Source organism: Kogia breviceps, chromosome 6 (assembly GCF_026419965.1).
Source record: "Kogia breviceps isolate mKogBre1 chromosome 6, mKogBre1 haplotype 1, whole genome shotgun sequence".
In the NCBI taxonomy this organism is placed as follows: domain Eukaryota; kingdom Metazoa; phylum Chordata; class Mammalia; order Artiodactyla; family Physeteridae; genus Kogia; species Kogia breviceps.
Genome location: NC_081315.1, coordinates 95,513,684 through 95,530,283, shown reverse-complemented (window position 1 = coordinate 95,530,283; position 16,600 = coordinate 95,513,684). Strand labels below are relative to the sequence as shown.

The 16,600-nt window shown below is 37.5% G+C and overlaps 1 protein-coding gene and 1 pseudogene across 5 annotated transcripts in view; both read left to right on the top strand.

Annotated features, from left to right (window-relative positions):
• Nucleotides 1-16,600, top strand: part of LOC131758994 (recombining binding protein suppressor of hairless) — a 238,700-nt gene that overhangs the window by 191,654 nt on the left and 30,446 nt on the right. For 4 of the 5 annotated variants that reach the window (XM_067036320.1, XM_067036322.1, XM_059067739.2 and 1 more), the window contains exon 2: nt 5,984-6,022. In XM_067036320.1, coding sequence (XP_066892421.1) covers nt 5,984-6,022 — 39 coding nt within the window. Of the gene's footprint in view, nt 1-1,341; nt 1,408-5,983; nt 6,023-16,600 lie in introns of those variants that run through there. The other variant, XM_067036321.1, reaches the window with a different exon arrangement.
• Nucleotides 10,505-14,717, top strand: LOC136794435 (large ribosomal subunit protein uL6 pseudogene; annotated as a pseudogene).

Below are 16,600 nucleotides of genomic sequence, written 5' to 3'. Positions count from 1 at the left end.
TGCTCCGCGGCATATGGGATCTTCCCGGGCCAGGGCTGGAACCCATGTCCACTGCATTGGCAGGCAGATTCTTAACCACTGCACCACCAGGGAAGTCCAGCACATCGGTTTTTGTGTTTTGTTCACCAATCCCAATCTGAGGGTAAAGCATACATAATAGAAGAAGAAAAGGGTGTAATCAATTTTATATAAGCTAACCTTTGCTTGTTACTTAAAAAAAGTCCAGAATTACAACTTTTTTCTTTTAAATATATAACAGGGTTGATTATCACATTTAATCAAAACTGCGCTTTATATAGTGTGCAAAAAATTTACGAAACCTACTCATGCAAATGAGATATTGACATCCTATTATATCAAAAAGATAAATTGGGGACTTACCTGGTGGCACAGTGGTTGAGAGTCCGCCTGTCCATGCAGGGGACACGGGTTCGTGCCCCCGTCCGGGAAGATCCCACATGCCGTGGGGCGGCTAGGCCCGTGAGCCGTGGCCCCTGAGCCTGCGTGTCTGGAGCCTGTGCTCTGCAATGGGAGAGGCCACGACAGTGAGAGGCCCGCATACCACACACACACACAAAAAGATAAATTGGATAACAATGATTATTTGTTGCAATGAGGAATTAAGTCAGTACTTCATAAAATCAAAGGTGTCCCTAGGGTACTTAAGGATTTAGATTTTTTTGTTTGTGCATTGTTAAATGTACCGTGCACCTATTATGAAAGTGTCCTATGGAAGAGTGGCCTAAACTTGGTTGATCCAATTTATTTATGGTTTTCAGTTGTCAACACGTCAATAGATACCTTTTTTAAAAAATAGATTACTAGGGGCTTCCCTGGTGGCACAGTGGTTGAGAGTCTGCCTGCCGGTGCAGGGGACAAGGGTTCGAGCCCTAGTCTGGGAGGATCCCACATGCCGCGGAGCAACTGGGCCCGTGAGCCACAGCTACTGAGCCTGCGCGTCTGGAGCCTGTGCTCCTCGACGAGAGGCGGCGACAGCGAGAGGCCCACGCATGGCGATGAGGAGTGGCCCTCGCTTGCCACAAGTGGAGAAAGCCCGCACTCAGCAACAAAGACCCAACACAGCCAAAGATAAATAGATAAATAAATTTAAAAAAAATAGATTACAAGTAAAGATAAAAAAATTGTACCAGCCTGTCTCACCATTCCCTACTGCAAAAGGGAGAGATAGAACTTAATCTTTAGATCATAATCAGTCTCTGAGTAATTGTTAGCTGACTTGTCATTTCTGCTGAAAACTGGTTATTTTGATTGCATAATATAAATATACATCATGAATATTCTTGAGTCACTCATGTTTAAAGATGGGCCTTCTTTCTGTAGTAGATAACTCCTGAAGTTTTGTATATTCTATCGATACACCAGATTCGTAGAGGAAAATGGATCTTGGTAAGTATAGGATGCATATAGTATCTTGGTATAACGACAGTTTTAAATATGTAGACCTATGAATTTTATTGAATAAATAGAATTTAGTTCAGTTGTGAGCTTCAGAAGTATGCATTGTGAACTTACTAAACACTTTTATGAATTTTCTAAGAAACCTCATTTTCTTATCCTTCCCCCATTCTAATAGATACAGTAACCATTAGGTTTTCTTTTTTTAAAATTTTTTATTGGCGTATAGTTGATTTACAGTGTTGTGTTAGTTTCAGGTGTACAGCAGAGTGAATCGGTTATACATATACATATATCCGCTCTTTTTTTGTTTTGTTTTTAAGATTCTTTTCCCATGTAGGCCATTACAGAGTATTGAGTAGAGTTCCTTGTACTATACAGCAGGTTCTTATTAGTTACCTATTTTATATATATATAGTAGTGTGTATATAGTAGTGTGTATATGTCAATCCCAATCTCCCAGTTTATCCCTCCCCCTTATCCCCTGGTAACCATAAGTTTGTTTTCTACATCTGTGACTGTACTTCTGTTTTGTAAATAAGTTTATTTGTACCCTTTTATTTTAGATTCCACATATGAGCAATATCATATTTGCAGTAACCATTAGTTTTTAATGGGATAGATAGGAATGTGATGGCGTATGCATTAAAGAGAGGATTGAGACTGCACACAATTGGAGATGCTTTATTATATACTGAAGAACCAGTTGAATTTTATAAGCGTTCTGGCCTTAGGATAGCACCTAGATAGAACACTGCATCATTTTGAAATGCTGTGTAGGCTCAGCAGGCAAATTGCTGAGTCCTCTTGCTTGTGTTTTCTATTGGGGCAGGAGTGATACTGCACAAGCATGCTATATGATTGTTGACTTCATCTAATGGGTAGCTCCAAAAAAAGAATGTAGACACATATTTTAATCAGCAGTCAGTTGTTAATCTAATTTTGTAAGCATTTCAGAGCACCAAGAAACAACATTTGTATTTGAATTTTGAATGCAGTGGATTTCTTACTAGCCATGTAATAAACTTTTGTTAAATTCTGTGTTAGATCCCAAAGGATGCTTGATGGTTGGAGTTATTAGCTAGTTTGAAGGGTTAGTTGGCATCGTGATTCTCACTGAAAAGTTTTATTTCATTTGTTAACTGTGTCTCTCTCTAAAATTTTCACCATTTTAAGCCCTTAGTTAGATTCTGGCCACACCTCACTTTGCTTCTCTTTATAAAGTATAACTGCTCTTAAATACATATGTGAAGAAGTAATTTAAAGGTTGTCTTAAACCTCCTGGTTTTTGTAAAATATTCTAGTGAGGCAGTTTTATTTTAATCATATGCTGCAGTGGTACATTTAGTCAATCTCAAAGGTTCAAAAAAAATCTTTCCTGTGGAAAAAGATTCAGGAGTAGAGTTTTGCCTTTAACTCCATAATTGGAGTTCACATCATAGATTAGCCAGTAGTTCAGTGTTTTAAAACCTACGGTCTTTAGCAGCCTTGCTGATATTACTACTAAATCATTGTGTTTAAAATTGAATATCCTATAGGATAATATCAATGAGAATTATTTTTTATTAATTATTCTGAAAAAACTTGGATTATTTGCTCATTTTCAGTGCTTATTTCAGTTAAAGTCACTTTTCAATATTTTAGAGTTAACTAAAATACTGAAATATTCAAAGTTACAGATGCCTATTGTTTATAAGTGGAGTTCATAAACAATGTCATATAGCATTAAATTACTCAACAAAAGGAAGTACATGGGATTCTAAGACTTGTCATCAAAGTTAATAATTATGTAAAATACCACAAATATAGTAGAGAAATCTTAAGTCAAATTAGGCTTCACAGACCTATAACTGTGATTATGAACAAGTCACTTAAACTATTTATAACTGCAATCTTGCTTTAAAAAGAAAACAAAATTCTATTGATCATTTTTCTTCAAGTGCTGTGTGCCTCCATGTCTTTCAGAAGACCTCATTTCTTATTTCAGAGGAAATAGGAGATCATCACATAGGGATTAGTTTCTTCCTCTTATACTTATTTGTCTTTATTAATATCACACTTAATATCTTTGGTTATTTTGGCTTAACCATTTATAACTAAAAAACAGTAATAATTACTAACATTTATTGGTCATTTACTGCATTCTAGGCATTGTTCTATGTGTCTTCTATATGTTAATTAGCACATTTGATCCCTTCGGCAACTCCTTGAGGTCAGTACAACCACTGTGTCCTTTTTACAGATAAGGAAGGAAACTGAGGTGTAGAGAGTCAAATCAGGGCTGCACAGGAAGTAAATATTGGGTTGGCCAAAAGGTTCGTTCAGTTTTTTCTGTAAGATGGCTCTAGTAGCACTTAATTGTCTAAAACTTCATTCGAGACAATTTTGTTAGATTGTATGTGACAGCTGTCATATCAGCATGCTTTTAAAAAAAGACTTATCAAAATTGGTGAATTTTTGTTTAGCCATTTTAATATTGAAGATGGAAGAAAAGCAACATTTTCAGCATATTATGCTTTATTATTTCAAGAAAGGCAAAAATGCAACTGAAATGCAAAAAAAAGGTTTGGGCAGTGTATGGAGAAGGTGTTGTGACTAATCGAACACATCAGAAATGGTTTGCATAGTTTTGTGCTGGAGATTTCTCGCTCGACGATGCTCCACAGTTGGGTAGACCAGTTGAAGTTGATAGCAATCAAATCGAGACATTAACTGAGAACAGTCAATGTTCTACCACGTGGGAGACAGCAAACATACTCAAAATATCTGAATCAAGCCCTGAAAATCGTTTGTACCAGCTTGGTTATGTTAATCGCTTTCATGTTTGGGTTCCACATGACACGATAAAAACCTTCTTGACTGTATTTCCGCGTGCGATTTTCTACTGAAATGTAATGAAAACGTTCCACTTTTAAAACAAATTATGATAGGCGATGAAAAGTGGATACTGTACAACAAAAGAACAGTGGAACGGAAGAGATCATGGGGCAAGTGAAATGAACCACCACCAAACCACACCAAAGGCCAGTCTTTATCCAAAGAAGGGGATGTCGTGTAATGGTGGGGTTGGAAGAGAGTCCTCTGTTATGAGCTCCTCCCGGAAAACCAAACGATTAATTCCAACAAGCACTGTTCCCAGTTAGACCAACTGATAGCAACACTCGACAAAAAGTGTCCAGAACTAGTCAACAGAAAACGCATAACCTTCCACCAGGATAACGCAAGGCTGCACGTTTCTCTGATGACCAGGCAAAAACTGTTACAGCTTGGCTGGAAAGTTCTGATTCATTCGAGTGTTCACCAGACATTGCACCTTTGGTTTTCCATTTATTTTGATCTTTACAAAATACTCTTAACTGAAAAACTTTCAATTCCCTGGAAGACTGTAAAAGGACCTGGAACAGTTCTTTGCTCAAAAAGATAAAAAGTTTTGGGAAGATGGAATTATGAAGTTGCCTGAAAAATGGCAGAAGGTAGTAGAACAAAACGGTGAATATGTTCAATAAAGTTCTTGGTGAAAATGAAAAATGTGTCTTTTATTTTTACTTAAAAAACAAAGGTACTGGGCTTCCCTGGTGGTGCAGTGGTTGAGAATCCGCCTGCCGATGCAGGGGACATGGGTTCGTGCCCCGATCCGGGAAGATCCCACATGCCGCGGAGTGGCTGGGCCCATGAGCCATGGCCTCTGAGCCTGCGCGTCCGGAGCCTGTGCTCCGCAATGGGAGAGGCCACAACAGTGAGAGGCCCGCGTACCACAAAAAAAAAAAAAACAAAGGTACTTTTTGGCCAACCCAGTACCAAATCATAGATTTGAAGTCAGCTAATCTCACTCTGAGTCTTTCTCTTAACCTGCATGGTGTATGTACTTCTAATTCCAACCTAAATTGTGCTTATCCTTGCTCATGCTTTTCTCTTTGCCCTCTCCCAAACAACTGAAATGCTTCTATGCTAGTACATTTAGCATATTTATTTTTGAAGGGCCATATGCTATAAACTAATTAAGTAGTCAACATCTTGGTTTGACTCTTAACTCTGTCTGTCACTTAATTTACTCTGTGACATTGGGCAGCTTGCTTTCTACATCTTTAAAATGGGCCAGTATGTACCTTCCAGAATTATTTTATAATGATTAAAAAGGGTAAAAAAATATATAGCATAGTGCCTGGCACATGGTGAACACTTGTGAGCTCTATACCACATCTTGGGCTGTGAGGATTTTTTTGAGTGCTCCAGACTATGTGAGACTGGGGCAGGGGGGTCTTTGGTTAGATGTTTTTTAGCAAGGTTTTTCTGGAAGGTACCTGTCATCCTCATCTAATCAGCATGGTACATGCTCAGAGTGGATGTGTCAGGCCTAGTTAGGGTGTGTTTTTTGTTAAGGAATGGTTTTAAAGAATGTATTTTGTTATAACTGGGTATAGGTGTATACTAGAGGATTTCTTTTTACACTAGACTTTAGTAGGGTTGAAGTATAAGTCATAAAGGAGATTTCATGGTGCCTAAAAAGCTTACTGTGGAGCGTGTCATACAGCCTATTTAATTTTTTTTTTCTTATTTTTTTCTCTAGAAAATTTGGTGAGCGGCCTCCACCTAAACGACTTACTAGGTAAGCATTATATTAGTCTTTCACCCAAACATTTCATAAAAGTGTTAGATCCTGTCATTTTGGAAGCTATATTAGGTGTTCTTTACAAGAAGTTGTTCACATAATGGTGTCTAGATCTTAAGGGTATTTCCATCCTCCCTTCCCCACATCTCCCCTTTTCTTACCCTTCAAAAAACAGGGTAAGAGGATACAGTTCAAGGGAAAAATGAAACCTTTCAAGAATTAATATTGAGTATTATATAGTTAATATAACAAGGGCTACAATGTAAAGATAGTTTCCTGTATCTAGCTTCATTAGCCAGTCACAATTTGTTGATCACAACTGGAACTTGAAAGATACTTAAATGCATTTAGAAAAGAATTTTAAAACAGAGATATTATCCACTTTTAATGAGACTATAAATATATTATGTAATTTTTTGCGGTATGCAGTTTAATTACACATGTTAAATTTAAAAGTGTTAGTCTTGAAAATGATTTTTAAAATTTCTAACAATCAGTGATTATAAAATAAAAATAAGACATTCAGTTCCACAGTTACTGTCCTAGAGTTAATGCTACCCTGTGTCGTTAGTATCTTTCAAGAAAATCGTATGCGTGTATAAACATATACCTGTCTTTTTTTCTTTTTAAAGTCTGGCATCATACTCTACCATTGTTCTGTTAACTGTAGATCTTCTACCTTGTTCTCCTTAGTGTCTCCATAGCTTTTCCTTGTCTTCCCACTGCTCCTTATTTAATTCACACTGATGACCATTTGGTTTATTTCCACATTATTACTATTATTAAAAAAGCTGTTTCACTCAAAGAATGACAGGGGCATGTCAGAAGTACACACAAAGGGAGATAGTTTGAAGAGGCTTCTTTTAGCAAAATCATGGACACTTTGGTCATCAAAATAAATGATAGTAATAGATTAAAACCCATAAAATAAAATGACAGTTTAGAAGTCTACACTGAATTAAATAAATAGTTTGATAAATGGAGGAGAGGAGATAGCTTTTCTTTACAGAAGAATTCCACCTAAGAAGTGTAGAAGGAATCATGGAACTAGGAAAGCACATTTTGGCAACCATTACAGTGATAATAATCGTTTCAGGACAACATCATCAGTGAATGCTTAAACTACTGGTTTAAAGTCTGATGAGAAACAGTGTTTTTATAGTGTCTAAGCATATCTTCACAAAGTATGGTTAATTATAAAGTGAAAAATAGTAACATGACAGTGAAGAAACCTGTCAGATGCCACCTTAATTAAGCGTTCTAAATTAACATCACTAATAATGGACAAATAAGTATCATATGCATCCTGAGGACATACTGTCACTTTTGTAGTGGTTCTTGCCAAAAATGTATAAGCTAAATCTAAGCATAAGGAAACATCAGACAGACACAGATGGAAGGACATTTCTATAAAATAAACAGCATCTACTCTTCAGAATTTTTAAAATCACGAAAAACAAAGACCTAGGAGTACCAGAGTAAAGGAGACCAAAAAGACATGACATCTAAGTTAGACATGACAAATTCAACTGAATCTGGACCAGGAACAAATTTTTCTTGTGCTCTAAAGCTGGAGTTGGCAAACGTTTTCTGTAATAGGCCAGATAATAAATGTATTAGGCTTTTTGGGGCACACTGAGTTTGTTTTGACTTTTCAGCACTGTTCTTGCATCCCCAAATCAGCCGTAGATAATATGTAAATGAATGGTGTGTCTGTGTTCCAGCTCAAATTAATTAAAAAAACAAGCAAACTGGAGGCTATTTTGATTTGGCCTGAGGACAGCTGTTTCTCAATACTGCTCCATACTCCCACCCCAATAAAGGACATTAGAGAGACAGTTGGAAACATCTGAATAAAATCTATAGTTAAAAGTATTGTATCAGTGATAATTGCATTGTGATTGTATAAGAGACTGTCTTTTTAGGAAATAAACACAAGTATCTTGGGTAAAGGGACTTTATGTCTATAATGTGCTCTTAAATGGGTTTTTTTGTTTGTTTGTTGTTTTTTTTTTGTGGTACGTGGTCCTCTCACTGTTGTGGCCTCTCCCGTTGTGGAGCACAGGCTCCGGACGCGCAGGCTCAGCGGCCATGGCTCACGGGCCTAGCTGCTCCGCGGTATGTGGGATCTTCCGGGACTGGGGCACGAACCTGTGTCCCCTGCATTGGCAGGCGGACTCTCAACCACTGCGCCACCAGGGAAGCCCCTTCTTAAATGGTTTTAAAAACATAATATACAAATATGGTAAAATATTAACATTCGAGAGTCTGGGGAAAATGGGGACTAGGAATTGTTTGTGCTTTCGTAACTTTTCTGTATGCCTGAAATTAAAAATAAAAAAAAATTTTTAAGGTGTATTTCAGATCAGGTGGGCTGGGAAAATATAACTTATCTCACAGGTCCATGTAAATGTATTTTCAATTACTTATTTTTATATATCTTGAAATTCTAACTGGAATTGCTTAATTCACATATATAGGCATTTTGAAATTTAAAATTTAATAAATATTTTAATTTCATTACCAGCAGCAATAGGTTCAAGTGACTCCTAACAATAAAATATTCATTCATTCATTCATTCATTCAGGCTGTGTCGGGTCTTAGTTGTGGCACGCGGGATCTTCGTTGAGGCATGCGAGATCTTTTGTTGTGGCTCACGGGCTTCTCTAGTTATGGCATGCAGGTCTTCTCTTTTCTAGTTGTGGCACATGGGCTCTGTAGTTGTGGCACACACGTTCTAGAGCACATGAGCTCTGTAGTTTGTGGCACACAGGCTCTCTGGTTGAGGCCCATGAGCTCAGTAGTTGTGGCACATGGGCTCAGTTGCCCTGCAGCATGTAGGATCCTAGTTCCCTGACCGGGGATTGAGCCCATGTCCCCTGCATTGGAAGGTAGATTCTTTTTTTTTTTTTTTGCTTTACAATGGTGTGTTAATTTCTGCTTTATAACAAAGTGAATCAGTTATACGTACACACATGTTCCCATATCTCTTCCCTCTTGCGTCTCCCACCCTCCCTACCCCACCCCTCTAGGTGGACACAAAGCACCGAGCTGATCTCCCTGTGCTATGCGGCTGCTTCCCACTAGCTATCTGTTTTACGTCTGGTAGTGTATATATGTTCATGACAGTCTCTCACTTTGTCACAGCTTACCCTTCCCCCTCCCCATATCCTCAAGTCCATTCTGTAATAGGTCTGTGTCTTTATTCCCGTCTTGCCCCTAGGTTCTTCATGAACTTTTTTTTTTTTCCTTAGATTCCATATATGTGTGTTAGCATACGGTATTTGTTTTTCTCTTTCTGACTTTCTTCACTCTGTATGACAGACTCTATGGAAGGTGGATTCTTTACCACCGGATCACCAGAAAGTCCCCGATAAAATATATTTTGATGAATAGTTACCTGCATATGTAAGGAAAATTTCCTTTCCTTTCTTTAAATATATACAATAATATAGTTAGGTCCCATCTACTTTATCATGATTTTCCATTTACCCTTTAAGCAATTTTCCCTGTTTGGAAAATTTTAGTAGCTTTTAGGACTTCTGCTTCCAGCCAAGATGGAGTAACAGGGACTGAAATTACTCTTTGGCCTAAAACAACTAAAAACCTGGACAAAATATATGAAACAGTGGTTTTCAAGATATTGAATGGCAGGCAAGAAAGGACAGTGATCCTTGAGAGACAGAAGACAAATGAGGTGAGCCCTACAGTTGCCTCAACTTAGTGCCCGGAGAAAGTTTCCAGTACATGATGTAGGGAAGGGGAATCCAGGTGGAGCCTAGTAAGCACCTTGAGTTGTGGAGGTAGAGCTGGGACTATAAGGAGGCTAAGGTGGCCAAAACTCTTAGGGCAGAGAACTGGAGAAGAAAGAGCTATGCAGAGTTCCAGAGATCTACAGAGGGTCCTCTATAGTCTTAAGCTGAGTATTGATTACCACCTGTGTGAGGAGACTACTCAAGGTTGGGAGGAGAAACAACCTAAACAATTAGAGGAAAGAATGGCTAGAGCTCCCTCAATACCATGAATTGTGCCTGTTCCCAATTGCCAAAGTGGAAAAAAAATCTCATAATTCACAGTGCATCAACAAGAGTACTCAGAAGGGTTTTGTTTCAGTAGTGGTACAAAATTAGGCTTAGACTAAATGCTGCTCTGGTTTCACCTAACAAAACTTAAAAGCAAGATTGAAAGGATAAAACTTTTTCTAAGTAACTGTGTCCTAAAACAAAGCTCAAATATATTTAAAGGAATAGAAAAATATGCAGCACTCAAAAAGGTGGTGAAATGCATTGTGTCTTAACATCTAATCAAAATCACCAGTCGTAAAAAGAAGTAGGGAAAATATAATTCATAATAAGAAAAATCAGTCAGTTAAAACCATCCCAGAAATGACACGGATAATAGAATTAGACAAAGACATTAAAACAGTTATTACATTTGTCTTCTTTATGTGTAAGGAGTTAAGATCACCTAGAGACGTCATGCAGAGTGAAGTAAGTCAGAGAGAGAAAAACAAATACAGTATGCTAACACATATATATGGAATTTTTTTAAAAAAGTGGTTCTGAAGAACGTAGAGGCAGGACAGGAATAAAGATGCAGACGTAGAGAATGGACTTGAGGACACGGGGAGGGGGAAGGGTAAGCTGGGACGAAGTGAGAGAGTGACATTGACATATATACACTACCAAAAGTAAAATAGATAGCTAGTGGGAAGCAGCCGCATAGTACAGGGAGATCAGCTCGGTGCTTTCTGTCCACCTAGAGGGGTGGTGGGGTAGGGAGGGTGGGAGGGAGACGCAAGAGGGAGGAGATATGGGGATATATGTATATGTATAGCTGATTCACTTTGTTATACAGCAGAAACTAACACACCATTGTCAAACAGTTATACTCAATAAAGATGTTTTAAAAAAAAGAAGCTAAGATCAGCAGTGTATAAAATTTTTATTAAAGGGTAAAGTGGTAGGTATTTTTGTTTTTGTGACCCAAACAGCCTCTTGTAACTACTCAACTCTGTTGTAGCTCAAAAGCAGCCTCAGACAATGTGTAAACCAATGGACATTTCTGTATACTGGAGTATAACTTTATTTCTAAAATAAGCAGTGGATTGCATTCGACGTGCAGGCTGTAATTGCAGATCCCTGAGCTGGAGGAGAGGTTGAACAACTTAAATAGAGGACCTGGAAGATAAAAAAGGGAAGATTCAAAGCAAATTCTAGAGATGAAAACTAAAAAATGAAAAAATACACTTGGTGGGATTAATCACAGGTATACACTGTTAAAGAAGAGATCAGCAAACTTGAAGGCATACCAATAGAAACTATCCAAAATGAAGCACACAGAGAAAATATCTGGAAAAAAAAGATCATTAATGAGCTGTGGTTTATTTTCAAATACACCAACGTACATGTAATTGGAGTCATTGAAGGGGAAGGTATGACTAAAAGAATATATGAAGACATAATGGCTGAAAAATTTCTAAATTTGGTGAAAATTATAAAACCACAGTTCCAAGAAACTCAGTGAACCCCAAGTGCAAAAACTATCATTTTTTAAAAGCACATCATCATCAAATTGCTTGAAGTCAGTGATAAAGAGAAAATGTTAAATGCAACAGAGAAAAAAGATAAATTATACACAGGAAAAAAGATACAGATAAGGATGACAGAGGTTTCATCTGAAACCTTGCTAGGGAGAAGACAGTGGAACAAGAGCTTTAAAGTACTCAAGGGGGAAAAATATGGCAACCTAGAATTCTATACCTAGCAAAGGCAAAATAAAGACATTTTTAGACATAAGAAAGTGAAAAGGAATTAATCATAAACAGGCCTGAGCTACAAAAAATGTTAAAGAAATCCTTCATGCAGAAGGATAGTCATATCAAATAGAAATCTGTTTCTGTATAAATTACTAGCATTAAGAATGAGAAAGGTAATATCGCTATAGATTCTACAGATATTTAAAGGATAACAAGCAAATATTAGAAATAACTTTCTGCCAATAAATTCAGCAACTTTTGAAGAGATACACAAATTCCTTGAAACTGGCAAGCTACCAAAGCTTACTCAGGAAGAAACAGATAGATAACCTGAATAACCCTATATCTAAAGAAATTGAACTTGTAATTCTAAACCTTCCACATAGAAAGTTCCAGGCTTAGATGATTTTGCTATTGAATTCTACCAGACATTTAAGAAATACATCATGCCAGTTCTATACATACTCTTCCAGAAAACTGGAAAGCAGGACATATTTCCCAGTTCATTCTGTTAGGACAGTGATGCCCTGTTACTAAAAGCAGGCAAAGACATTAAAATAAAATAAAATTGTGGACTGATATCCCTTATGAATGCAGATATAAAAAGTCTTAACAGTTTTTCAAAATGAATCCAACAGTGTTTTTTTTTTTAGATCTGTTTATTTCTTTTTAAAATTTTATTTTTATTTTTGTCTGCATTGCGTCTTCGTTGCTGTGCGCAGGCTTTCCCTAATTTTGGTGAGCAGGAGCTACTCTTCGTTGCAGTGCATGGGCTTCTCATTGCGGTGGCTTCTCTTGTTGTGGAGCAAGGGCTCTAGGCACGCGCAGGCTTCAGTAGTTGTGGCTCGCAGTCTCTAGAGCGCAGTTTCAGTAATTATGGCACATGGGCTTAGTTGCTTCGTGGCATATGGGATCTTCCTGGACCAGGACTCGAACCTGTGTCCCCTGCATTGGCAGGCGGATTCTTACTACTGCACCACCAGGGAAGTCCCCCAACAATATATTAAAAGGATAATACATCGTTATCTAATGAGATTTATCTCAGAAATGGAAATCAGTCAATGTCATTTTAATACATTAACAACAAAAAAGGAAAATCATTTGGTCATCTCATGGATTTAGAAAAAGCTTTTGACATTTCATTCTTCATCATAATTTTCATCAATCTAGGAATAGAAGGGAATTTCCTCATTCTGATAAAGGTTACCTATAAACAAACTACATTTAACCTCATACTTGTGAAAGACTGAATGTTTTCCCTCAAGATCAGGAACAATGCAGGGGTGTCCACTTTTAACCACTTCCATTTAGCATTGTACTTGAGGTTCTAATTAGTATGGGTAAGGCCAGAAGAAGAAAGGCATCTAAATTGGAAAGAAGTAAAACTGACTTTATTTGTAGACATCACTATTATCTCTATGGAATCTTCCAAAAAAAAAAGTTATTAGAACTAATAGGTGAGTTTTAACAAGGTGGTAGGTTACACAGTCAACGTATAAAGCATACAAAAATGAATTGCGTTTTTGATACTAGTAATGAACAGTGGGAAATTGAAATTTAAAAAACAATAGCATCAAAAAATTTGTGATTCTTAGGAGAAAAAATCTGACACATGATGTGCAAAAACCATATACTGAAAACTACAAAACATTGCTGAGAAGTCCTAAATAAATGTTCTTTGGGCAGAAGACTCAATAGTGTCAGTTCTTCCCAAATACATCTGTGGATTCAACATAATCCCAATCAAAATCCCAATGGGTTTTTTTAATAGCAGTTGACAAGCTGTTTCTAAAATTTATAATGCAAATGCAAACGTCTTAGACTAGCCAGAACAACCTTGAAAAAGGGCAGTAAGAACTTAACACTACCTGATTTCAAAACTTGTTAGATAGCTACAGTAATAAAGGATGGTATTGGTTTAAAGATAGCAAGTAGATCATTGCGACAGAATAGTGGCCAGAAATTGTTCTTGATATAAGTTTTTCAGTCAAGGTACAAAGGCTAGTCAGCTAAAGGGTTTTTTTTTTTTTTTTTTTTTTTTTTTGTGGTACGCGGGCCTCTCACTGTCGTGGCCTCTCCCGTTGTGGAGCACAGGCTCCAGACGCGCAGGCTCAGTGGCCACGGCTCACGAGCCCAGCCGCTCCACGGCATGTGGGATCTTCCTGGACCAGGGCACGAACCCGTGTCCCCTGCATTGGCAGGCGGATTCTCAACCACTGCGCCACCAGGGAAGCCCAGCTAAAGGGTTTTTAACAAAGGATTCTGGAACAATTGGATAACCGTATGCACCCACCACTTACATAACATAAAATAACTATGATTCATACCTCGAACCATATACAAAAATTATATCAAAATAGACCTAAATGTAAAATTTCAAATTATACAGCTTTTAGACAAAAACAAGCAAGACACACAAATTTTCTAGAGGCACCCTGTGGAGGCACATAGTCACATCAATGTAGAACTCAGTCTCCTTGGAAAGAAAAAGACTCCAGCTTCACAAATGGTGGGGAAATAGAAAGGAACTGGTGACTGTTTGCACTGTCTGTAGTCATACAGAACATGATCAAGGGTGTTACACTGGGCTTCTGTTATGAGGTCTGTATATGCTCAGTTCCCCATCAATGTTGATATTCAGGAGAATGGTTCTCTTGTTGAAATCCAAAATTTGGGGGGTGAAAAATACATCCACAGGGTTTGGATGAGGCCAGGCATTGCTTGTTCAGTATCTCAGGCCCAGAAAGATGAGTTGATTCTTGAAGGAAATGACATTGAACTTGTGTCAAATTTAGCTGCTTTGATTGAATTTGTGTCAAATTTAGCTGCTTTGATTCAGCAAGCCACAACAGTTAAAAACAAGGATATCAGAAAATTTTTGGATGGTGTCTACGTTTCTGAAAAAAGAAACAGTTCAGCAGGCTGATGAATAAGATTTGAGTGGTCTGGCTACAGTAACAGCAAGATGCCACATGATTCTTCGGACTCATTTGTGATATTTTAAAGATGCAATAAAAGCTCTTTTGATTTGGGGGAAAAAGTCACAATTTTTTTTGTTTTCTGTTGCATGTAAAAGTTATGTTTACGCTATAATGTAATAGCATTATGTCTGGGGAAAAAAAGTACTTACCTTAATTAAAAAATAATGCTGTCGGGAAAATGGTGCTGACAGACTTGCTTGATGCAGGGTTGCCACAGACCTCCAATTTGTTTAAAAAAAAAAAAAGGACAATATCTGAAGTGCAATAAAGTGAAGCGCAATAAAATGGTACTTAAGTTAAAACTCCCCTACCATATGGCCTAGCCATTTCATTCTTACATATTCAGTTATGAAGAATGGAAACGTGTTAATACAAAGACCTGAATGCAGATGTTTGTGGAAGTATTAGTTATAATAGCCATATAGGTATAACTCAAATACCCACCAACAGGTGAATGGACCAACTAATCGTGGTATATTCTCCAATGGCTTTCTATTTAGTAATGAAAAGGAATGAACTATTGATACATGCAACAACATAGATGAATCTTAGGATAATTATGTCCAATTTTCTAAAGAAGTCAGGAAAAAGTACAATTTTATATAAAATTGTAGAAAATGCAAACTAATCTATAATAACAGCAGATCAGTGGTTTCTTGGGGTTGGAGAGAAACAGAAACTTGGGAATGATGACTGTCTTTCTGGATTGTGCTGATGGTGTATACATATGCCAAAACCTAGCAAATTGTACACTTGAAAATAAATGCATTTTCCTGTATTTCAATTAAACCTCAGTAAAGCTATAAAAATTTTAGTAGCGTTTTACCCTTTAAAAATACCTTAAAAGAAATTAGTGTGTCTTCTAGGGGAGAATTTAGGTAAGCTTTATTTCTGTTTAAATCTCTTAAAGAGGGCAAACTTACAGATTTTTTACTCTTTATTTTCAAAGCTACTTATAAAGCAATTTAGTAAAACAGTTTGAATAAAACAGAAAATTGGAATGTAAAATCAATTCCCAATTCTGTGATAAAAATGTAACCTTAATCTCAAAAATCAGGACATTTTCCCTTCTGACAGTATAGCGAGTTTAGGTCCCATCTGGCTCTTTTTCACCATATTTTCTCATTTCTCCTTTAAAGAGTTTTCCGTTTTAGGAAAATTTTAGTGTCTTGTATTTGATCAAAAATAATTTAGGGCTTCCCTGGTGGCGCAGTGGTTAAGAATCCTTCTGCTAGTGCAGGAGACATGGGTTCGAGCCCTGGTCTGAGAAGATCCCACATGCTGCAGAGCGTCTAAGCCCGTGCGCCACAACTGCTGAGCCTGCGCTCCAGAGCCCACGAGCCACAACTCCTGAAGCCTGGGTGCCTAGAACCTGTGCTCTGCGACGGGAGAGGCCACCACGATGAGAGGCCCACACACCACAGTGGAGAGTGGCCCCCCCTGTCCGCAACTAGACAAAGCCTGCACACAGCAACAAAGACCCAGCGCAGCCATAAATGAATGAATGAATGAATAAATAAATAAATAAGGAATTTTATATCACTTTTCATTGGGATGTATGGAGGTTGGACACTTCAATTCAGAGAGGGTTTCTTTCCCTTAAAAAAAAATCTCTTAAACCTACCCTGTTCTATCCTAACCCCCATCTTCCAACTTAAACAACAGTGAAAAAGTGTGTTGTTATTTAGAGGATGATCTTTTAGATAGTATTCTAAAAGCACAGTTTTTCTGACACAGTTAAAAAAATTTTTTTTCAATAAATTTATTTATTTACTTTTGTCTGTTTTGGGTCTTCGTTGCTGTGCCTGGGCTTTCTGTAGTTGCGGCGAGCGGGG